This window comes from Penaeus chinensis, chromosome 2 (assembly GCF_019202785.1).
Source record: "Penaeus chinensis breed Huanghai No. 1 chromosome 2, ASM1920278v2, whole genome shotgun sequence".
NCBI classification, from domain to species: domain Eukaryota; kingdom Metazoa; phylum Arthropoda; class Malacostraca; order Decapoda; family Penaeidae; genus Penaeus; species Penaeus chinensis.
Window position 1 is genome coordinate 14,146,613 of NC_061820.1, and position 10,000 is coordinate 14,156,612.

A 10,000-nucleotide genomic window follows, 5' to 3' on the forward strand; every position below is an offset into this window, starting at 1 on the left:
AAAAAAAAAAAAAAAAAAAAAAAAAACCTACGTGTCAGCCGTGGCAGCAAGACCGTGATCAGCCACAAGTGTATCGGTTCTTCCGCCATTGCCATATTTGTCCTTCCAGCGGAACTGTATACTCATGGTAGTCTCAATGTTGCCTCGTACAGCAAAGCACATCTAGAGAGAATGTGATAAGTTACATTCCTGTGAATGACATTTCTCGTTTTAACCCATTCGCCCCATATGGCAAGAATACATGCCATGCCCACTGTAATGCACTTTTATTTATTGTATTTACACATAGATGGTTCTTCAAGTTCTTAATCACCAAATAGCCAGTTATTAGACACTACCTATCTCACTTGTTTACTTTTTCCTTCCATTTTAAGAAAGGGTCTTTTGTATCATTTCTTTGTCTAAAATATTTTAATGTCAAATTAATAATCATAACAATGGTATGAATTTTCCCGCCAATTCAAGGAATGGGGAAATCAGGATCGGTAACTAATGCCTACTGATAGACTCCTTGCCGGCTGAGCACATGTGGAGCCATCTGTATGTAACAAAATTCACCAAAAACTACAGGGGACAGAACATAAATCCGGGGCGAATGGGTTAAAATATCATCAATTTAGTGTTTACTTTTCAAAACATGTAATGTGGTTATAACGAGACATTTATAGGTAACGTTGAAAAATCTCAAGAAACAAGAAAACAATATTTGTACTAGTTTTTAGTCTTACATAGCGATAGGTGTTAACGTCTGCCATTTCATCCTCTTTGTCGGTGTAGTAAAGTTGTCTGTCGGCCGAATTCATCAAAAAGGATTTCCTGGAATAAATAACACCTATCACCCGGGCTTCTTATTACATAAACGCTTTCTTTTACCCATCCGTCCATCAATTTCACATTTGCCTTTATTAAGAGTCGAAATCGCCCACTCACTTTCCACAGTAGCTCGCGATGTCGACGGCGGTCGATCCTCTCAGTCCAGGAATATTATCCTCGCCCATTTCGAAGTCGGTCTGGTACAAGTATGTCGGGCTTTCCGCCTGGGTCTCGCACAGCTGGTCAGTCAGGCCTAGAATCGCAGAACGAATCTGCAGGGAGGCACAAGTACCATGATTTAAACTGATACAGGAAGGTTATCGATCGAACCAAAAGAAAATGAGAACCACACAAAATGAATCAAAATAGATATCACCATAGTGCTGTTACTCATATGTACAGTACATGACGATGAGCTTTTACAAGTACCTCTGTGTCCACAGTGATATCAACAGGGTCAGAGGTAAGTCCAGCCAGATAAATCCTAGCTTGTCCCGGGGACCCTGAGTAACTAATCCTCTGCACTTCGAACTGTTCTTTGGGGTTCAACTTGACACGGTGGCGCTCGTCGTGACCAATGGCCGTCTGGTCGTACGTGAACTTGGCGTTGAAGTCGTTCATCGTGATGCGGAAGGTCATGCTCGCTGCGAAGTCGAGAGTGAGATCAAAGCTCAAAGCTCATTTAGGGGTCATCCTTATTTGCCCCCCTCAATTCTGTGGCTACCTAATCACCCTAGAATGTATGTGCTATTTGAATGTTCAAATCCCCAAAAGGTACCACCTTATTTCCGAACTAAGATGAGTCTCAGGAATAAAACTGGATCATCGAGACCGCGCCGCTCACCTTGGGTGCGATAGCGGAGCTCGAAATAAGCCGGGGTGTCCGCTTCGAGTGTTATGTGGTGCCAGTGACCCACGTAAGTCTGCGGGAACGAGGAAGGTGGTTTCGCATGAGAGCGACAATTAACAATTGTGATACCAGTAGTAGTATTTGCAATGATAACAATAGTATTGATAACACTGATAATTACAACAACAGCTAAACCACAGCCATAAAATGAATCTGAATTCGAATAGTATTAACCATTTAATTACCTTGTTGTCGGGATTGCCATTTTCGGCAATGAGGAAGGCAAAATTGCCATTGAAGTCGAGAGTGCCCAGAGAATACAAGCCGTCATGAGCAACGTGGAGGTAGCCTGCAAGTCACAAAAGCATCTGTTTATATTATGTCTATGATTATATGTTTGTGCGTTTTTTATCTATATTTACATATCTGTATATATCTATCTACATATTAATCCTGATCTATATATAGAGCTTGTGTATCTCTTTATCTGTACTTAATAAATACGTTTTCTGCAAGTTTTTTTTTTTTTTTTTTCTTTCTAACGTGAACCATTTATGAATAAAATTATTTGAGTCCGGATCGTATAAAGTGTGTTTGGAACTTTCATGGACAAGAAAATTTCTTAATATATACGTTTATGTGAAAAATTATATTGCCGATGGAAATTACAAACCATCATAGTAATGACTGATTGCGTTGATTGTTATAGTGACAAATATATAAAGAGTTATAGTAATCTAATAGTGATAACTATATCTATAGCAATGGTAGTAATGTTTGAATAATAACGATGAAAATTATAATGTTAATGGGAATACTGTTTATGATGGTCATAATGATAATGATAGCAGTAACGATAAAAACATTGATGTTGATGATGGTGATAATACTGATAAAAACATTAACGATGACAATAATAATGATGATGCATATAGAAAAGATTATGATAATGCCTATAGAATAAATACCTTTGGCACTCAGGCAAGAACACCGTTGCCCATTCCTCGAGGTACCTACCGGAAACTTTCCCCGTTAGGGTCTGGGTGCCATCTACGGTAATCCTCGTGTCCATCATCACCGAGGAGCTGTAGCCGCTGTGACTGGAGTCCAGGGCGTCCCAAAGGCTGTCGTCAAGTAAATTGCTGACGTACACGCCGTTCCACGTCTCGGACAGGATGCCACGCTCTCCTGAATGGAGGAAATGAGCAGAGATGAGAGCGTGCGCTACAGACCACGCGCTTAGTCGTTCGCCTGTCTCGCCCTTCTCTTTTCTCCTTCCTGCCACGCTGCCCGTTGCGAGGATTGGGTCTCCGCTGCCAGGCTGTGAAAATCTACCTATCTGTTTATTCATCTGCAGCCATCTGTTTGGCTATGAATATGTTACATGTGTGCTTTTACACACACACGCACACACATACACACATGCACACACATATATATATAAGGATAAAGAAGGGGAGGGGGAGAGAAAGAGACAGAGTAAAATTTTGATAAGAGTCTACTCGTCCTTTTCTCCTAGGGGCATAAACCTGGTATTAACAGTTTCTTTACGATTTTTACCTGATGCAGGCCCAGTCTCGTCTTGCGATGGCGTTAAGCAGGTGAGAGTCTCGTCTTGCACATCCTGGATCACACACTCGGCTCCTCCAACCCACACCTGTAATAGTGATCCATTAATTGTTAATGTTTTAAACGTGGACAACTAACCGAGGACGAGGTTTCATTAAAAAAGATAAGTGCATTTCAAAAGGCAAGGATGAGCGCCAGTGCCTACCTCAGTCTTGCCGGGGTAAGGGTCAAAGCCAACACCCGTGACAGTCAACAGAGTGTTTCCCTGCGTGGATCCGCTGCTGGGACTCACGCTGTCAACTCCTGTGGCAGAAAAGAGTATTGCGTCACGTTGCGACTTCATGTAATACATGTTGCAATTATTCTTCCTATCTCAAGTTTTCTGTTGGATTCTGTGATCATGAATCAGGTCGTACAGCACTGATGACATGCAGTTTAGTATTCATCTGTGATAACTAGTTTACATAAAGGAAAACCAAATATTCTAGTGGCACTGTAATTGTTACGACTGAATTTTGCTTTTATTTCACCTGTTGACGTCGCTTAAAAGCCCAATCACTATATTTTATTTGCAAAGCTTTCTAAGTCAGTTTCTTATCAAGTGTCGCTACCGAGCCATCATTTTTACCTGCGTAGGTGTGGTGCTGGAACAGTCTGTCCTGAGAATCGACGTAAATTCCCCCTCTCCGGTTGACTGAGACACCGCGTTCAGTCACGTAGGTGGTTCCGTTCATGGGTCCGATGTACTTACTGGTTACCTGACATCTGAGGCTTCGCGATTCCAGTTGGTACAGTTCCCCGCTGGTTTCATTCACCATGTCACAATCCAGGCCGCCCATGTACACCCTGAAAATAGTCAGGAGACCTCAGCATAGGAAATTCATACACGCAATTCTGAGTTAATGAAATTGGATATATCGCCCTTATCAATGTAGTTAAGTGGAGCTTATACGACAGCATTCTTGTATAAGGGAATTTATTCGCTATTGGCTGGTATACTTGGAACCGCTTTACTCTCTAGTGCAATATGTTAAATACATTAATACCATATCAATGATAATGATAGTATATCAATGAGGTAAATGAATAATAATGATAATAATTATGATAATCATTACATAATAATGATAATAGTAATAGTGATGATAACAGTAATAATGATAATGATAACAACGGTAATAATAAAAATAAAAATGTGTCATTTGTATACAAAACGTGCCGTAGGACAGAATTAGAAGACAATAATCATCAGAAAAGAACAAACATGTATCCTTAACCATTTTCCTTCTTAATAATGTTTGTATAAATGAATAAATGAAATTGCTTACTTTGTGAGAATGAGCCCAGAGTCACTTCCAGTTTCCAAAGGATCTGCAGGATCAACGCCTCGGTACTTGGTCGTCTGCATCCAACCGTAAAACTCAACCACAGTGCGACCCAGCGCCCATCTCGGAGTGACGCTGTCGATCTTGGGTGCCACCCAATCAGCGTACTGAGAGAGAGAGAGAGAAATGAGAACGATAATATTAGTGTGCATGATATTGTGCGGACAGACACATGCGCACAGACACACACACAGAAAGGAAGGAGAAGTGAGAGAGAAGGGGAAGGGGGCAGTTAGAAAGAGAGAAACAGAGAGGACAGACTAAAGTTTAAAGTTTAAGTTTAGTTTAAAGTTTTAATTTGATTCCATTTGTTACAATGGACATTCTTGGTTTTGACATACTGTCTCATTTTGCTTCTAAGTTATCCCCTGTGTGCAAGGAATGGCCGGGGTTACCATCCACTGGCCGTGAGGGATTTGAACGCAGGTCAGCAAGATTGCTAGACGAGATCGCTACCGCTGCACCACACAGCACACTAGGACACAGAGAGAGGAGGAAGGGGGAGAAATGAAGAGAGCGAAAAAAGAAATGGTACGAAATAAATATAATATCGATCTGTCCGCTTGTTTGCTAGGACAGGTGTACAAAAGTTCGACTTACAGCTGCCAAACCAATACCCATTGTCTGCTTAACACTTGCTCTCGTTGAATGGGAGCGGATATTACAAAAAGAACACTGGTAAAGTACAACCTATTATCAAATAAATGGGTGTCACGCACTCACATAGAAAAAGATGGAGAAAGACAGACTGATATCCAGACAGTCAGAATGAGTTCCAGTCTTAGCAACAGCATTTTCGGAAGTGACACCAGCAAATCAACACCACATTTACTCACCTCTACCGTCTGAGTCCCGGTTGCCTGCACGCCGTCGGAAAATACTTGGATGTAGTAGACTCCGGATCCGGCCGTGTTGGTTCTCGGTCTATCAGGGAAAGAACCGGTCGTTTTAGACTAATTTTCTTCTCTTCGCGCAAGTTTCTAGGAAAGGTCTGCGAGTTTGTATTTCTCCGATGATTTATTATTGTTATTATTTGTTTGTGTGTGGTGTAGGATGGAGCAGAGCAGACCGTATGTTTCTATTCTATATATGCATGCCTGCATGTGTGTGTGTGTGTGTGTGTGTGTGTGTGTGTGTGTGTGTGTGTGTGCGTGCGTGTGTGTGTGTGTGTGTGTGTGTGTGTGTGTGTGTGTGTGTGTGTGTGTGTGTACAGGTATGGTTGTATGTATGCATGCATGTATGAATACATGTCCGTATGTAGGATGGAGAAGGGCGCAACGTATATTTGTACATGTGTGTGTATTTATGCATGTGTATATGTATGTATATATGTGTGTGTGTGTATGTACATATGCGTGTGTGTGTGTATGTGTTTACTAATCTATTTTGCATATATTAATCTAATATACGTATATATACATTCATACGTAGTATACATGAAAACGCACATGGATACAAGTAAATACGTGTGTGTGTATATATATATGTGTGTGTGTTTCTCTATATATATATATATATATATATATATATATATATAATAGGACACTCTCTCTGTCTCACACACAGACACACACACACACACACACACACACACACACACACATATATATATATATATATATATATATATATATATATATATATATATATATACATATATATATATATTCATATATAAATATATATATATATATATATATATATATATATATTATGTGTTTATGTACATCATTTATCCTGACTAAATAAGCATGATTATTTGAAATACGTTACCCTGTATTGCAGACGATTTTATTCGTATTGGACAGATAGTTGATGACCTCGCAGTCTATGGTTTCGGCTTCGTTCACAAGCTTCACGATGTTGCCAAGCGTGGGGTCGAACTGGCTGAACATGTCTTCGCTGAAGCCTGGAGGAAATGAGGGAAGCAGATAATGTTTGCTCTTTCTGTCCTTTTTTTTTTTTTTTTTTTTTTGTCTAATTCAATCAATCTTTCTCTGAGTGTGTTCCCAGCCATGACCCAACTAATACTAAACATAAGAGTCGCATATTAGTGTGACCACTTACCAGATCCAAAGACAGAAAGAGTGACGCCTCCCGCATGGCCCATCCAGTAGGGAGACCTGCCCGTTATCTGTGGCTGTCCACTGGCTAGCCCTGTGGCGGTAAATCAGGCATTCAGTACAGTATCTGTGCAGTATGTTGCACGTTTTTCCTTACTTGATAGGTAAATGAAGCATTTAGTACAGTGTTTAGTACATGCTGCTTGTTTTTATAGGTAAAAGAGGCATCTAGTATAATATCTATTACTATGTATTGAACGTTTCTCTCTGTCTTTTCCAACTATTAATGACAGGAAGAGTTCCAGATCAGAATAGCTTTGACAAAATATTCAAAAATAATTTTAGAATTAGAATTAGGTCCGTTTGAAATATACTACGAATGATGGCAAGATTTTCAACTTACCAATGAGCAGGGCTGCCACCCAGGTCCCGAAAGCCGCCCTCATACTCCTGCAGAAAAGAGAAAATACGTGGCTTAGAAACGGTTAAAAAAAAGAAAAAGAAAAGAGTAAGTAAACAACAAGAAAAACAAAGACACCAAATCTTCCTGTTTGGATTTGGAGTTGTACAAGAATTTATGTCTACGTGTGAGTATACACTATGCATATGCACATGAGTATATATACGTATATCTGTGTGATTGTACGTAAGTGTGTTGCGAGTGTGTGAATGCCGTGTGTGTGCGTGTGTGTGCAGGTTTATGTGTGTGTGTGTGTCTGTGTGTGAGTGTGTTTGAGTGTGTATGTGTGTATGTGTAAGTTGTTAGTTCGTGTTTGTGGGCGAGTGTATATGTGCACTCCATCATTATACATTATACAAATAGCTCTGTGTGCAAGAAAGGTACAGATATAAAGCGGATGTAAATTTACTCTAAGATAATAATTATTATCAAATTACGTCTACACAGTCTTACTGAAAACATGTAGCAAATATATAAACACAGGCTGGATTTCCTCTGCCATGGCACAATGTACTGTGTAATACAAGCCCACAATTAACATATCGCACACCTGGATACTTAGCCATGGTGTTATCTAAAGGCCAATTCGAGAACACGAGGTATTGTGATTAGTTGCCATAAAACCATTCTTAATGTACAAGATAGAGCGATATTCGTATTCAGAGATACATAAGTACGAATTAGGGTAGGCAATTTACAGTAGATTTGTATAAATTTACATTGTAACATTTATTAATTTACTGTTTATCTATTTGTTCGCTCTACTTTAGTTCCCTTTCTATATATATATATATATATATATATATATATATAAACATACATATATATTTATATATGTGTGTATATATATATATGTGTGTGTGTATATATATATGTATATAGAGAGAGAGATATAAATGTATACACACACACGCGCGCGTGCGTGTGTATGTGTGTGTGTGTGCGAGTATGCATACGCGTGTGATAACACGTCGACCCGTTGTATAAGTGTATGCCATACATATACTTCGTAAAATTTATTATGACAGCACAAGTGTGTATAAATTTCATGTAAGTACGATGTCGGAATTAACGAGGGCCTGGAAGTATGTGCCGTGTTCACCATAACAAAGGATAAAAATCGTATAAATAAAGTAAATGAATGTACGGAGCAAGATGTGGCATCACCATCTCCTAGTATTCCGATGGTGATAAGCAGTGAGGTGTTGAAATGTTAGCTATTCATCTTTCTTTGTGATTTTTTTTTTTTTTTTTTTTTTTTTCCTTAAAAAGGTTTTGCCATCCAATAGCTAGAAATTCGTGAACAACGATTAACACTTGACTTTCTTTATTTTCTTCATGCGCAAACTAGATGTCACATGGCCATGTGTTAGCACAACAGATGTCAGTCTTATATCACACTGGTTTACGCTAGTGGCGATGAACTACCTCTAATTATGCAGTCAAAGGAATTAAGAAATAAAATATGAGATAGGGAACTAACTAGCACGGTCACATTTGATACACTTGCGTAATGACCTATTGGTTAAGTCTCGACGTAATGAGACCTTCATTGGAAGTGGCACTTGACTCAGTCCCGAATGCTATTAAGAGATATGCGAATGAATTAGGGAAACGTAACAGAACTCAGGTATCGCTTAATGGGGTGCTAAAAACTTCCCGGAAATATTAGGATTGGCGATTTGGCTCTTTCTGCTGGTGAACTGCAGTAGCAAAGGTGAAGGCAATGGAAATGTTAACGATTGTGAAAAGTCGATTGCATTTTCTGACGTAATTAAACAATCCACAAACGCGATGTGACTATACGCTTGGGTACGGTGCCACGATCCGTGCCTTTTCTTTTACTTCTGTTGTTAATAATAGCTGGATATGTTTGTGATCATCTTTACTACTGTTGCCAATAACACGACTTCTACATCATGCCACGTGATCAGTGCGCGCAAGGTGGTCAATTGGGCAACAGCTGCTAGTTTGCGTCGGTGATGTATATCACCGGCCGGTTGAAAATGGAGTTAAGTGTCCCTCGTAAATTAAAACTTAACCTCAGTATGATTTTAGAGGGAATTTATACATCGAATTAAATATCTATCACTGTATCTGCATACTTATGAGGATGGTCAACGTAAGGAGGCGGTAAATTAGCTTAGGCAGCATGTCCTATATCAAAGGCGATTGACATAGCCTTTGAGTATAATGCGTGCCGTAAATACCCATAATAACACACACGCAAGCCTTTTTCCAGGCAAGAAAATTCATATATCAAACATCATGCAAACCATCAACATAAATTCAGACATATATAAAGTAACGCAATAAACACACTTGTTACACGAAATATCTATCCTGGTGGAAATGTCTAGCAGAAAGTATTACTTATATGTAATGACACGTATCTGGTATGGCTTTGCAGAAATGTTACCTCTACGAGTCAGTGTTATTATCTTGATCAATATCGAAACTGTTTCATTCGTTTCATTATCTACACCGCTGTTGAAATTATCAACACTATCCACACACGTGAAACTCTCTCTCTCTCTCTCTCTCTCTCTCTCTCTCTCTCTCTCTCTCTCTCTCTCTCTCTCTCTCTCTCTCTCTCCCTCTCTCTCTCTCTCTCTCTCTCTCTATATATATATATATATATATATATATATTTATGTGTGTATGTGTGTGTGTGTGTGTGTGTGTGTGTACATATGTGTATGTGTGTATTTGTGTGTGTATGTGTGTGTGTGTGTGTTATTTGTGTGTAAATATATATATATATATATATATATACATACGTGTGTGTGTGTGTGTGTGTGAGAGAGAGAGAGAGAGAGAGAGAGAGAGAGAGAGAGAGAGAGAAAAAAATTATGTGTAT

At 39.2% G+C, this 10,000-nt stretch overlaps 2 protein-coding genes across 2 annotated transcripts in view; both read right to left on the minus strand.

Moving 5' to 3' along the window:
- LOC125032834 (fibrocystin-L-like) overlaps window positions 1-169 on the minus strand; it is a 2,320-nt gene extending 2,151 nt beyond the window's left edge. Inside the window, exon 1 of the mRNA XM_047624222.1 lies at window positions 32-169. Coding sequence (XP_047480178.1) covers window positions 32-162 — 131 coding nt within the window. The 5' untranslated portion in view covers window positions 163-169. The remainder of the gene's footprint in view (window positions 1-31) is intronic.
- A 493-nt stretch (window positions 170-662) lies between these two features.
- LOC125034204 (fibrocystin-L-like) overlaps window positions 663-10,000 on the minus strand; it is a 13,698-nt gene continuing 4,360 nt past the window's right edge. Inside the window, exons 2-15 of the mRNA XM_047625910.1 lie at window positions 7,084-7,130; window positions 6,685-6,774; window positions 6,391-6,526; window positions 5,454-5,541; window positions 4,561-4,724; window positions 3,861-4,078; window positions 3,438-3,535; window positions 3,224-3,320; window positions 2,681-2,851; window positions 1,909-2,012; window positions 1,658-1,736; window positions 1,243-1,457; window positions 931-1,085; window positions 663-816 (exon numbers count right to left, since the gene is read on the minus strand). Of these exons, the coding sequence (XP_047481866.1) occupies window positions 663-816; window positions 931-1,085; window positions 1,243-1,457; window positions 1,658-1,736; window positions 1,909-2,012; window positions 2,681-2,851; window positions 3,224-3,320; window positions 3,438-3,535; window positions 3,861-4,078; window positions 4,561-4,724; window positions 5,454-5,541; window positions 6,391-6,526; window positions 6,685-6,774; window positions 7,084-7,126 (1,812 nt within the window). The 5' untranslated portion in view covers window positions 7,127-7,130. The remainder of the gene's footprint in view (window positions 817-930; window positions 1,086-1,242; window positions 1,458-1,657; window positions 1,737-1,908; window positions 2,013-2,680; window positions 2,852-3,223; window positions 3,321-3,437; window positions 3,536-3,860; window positions 4,079-4,560; window positions 4,725-5,453; window positions 5,542-6,390; window positions 6,527-6,684; window positions 6,775-7,083; window positions 7,131-10,000) is intronic.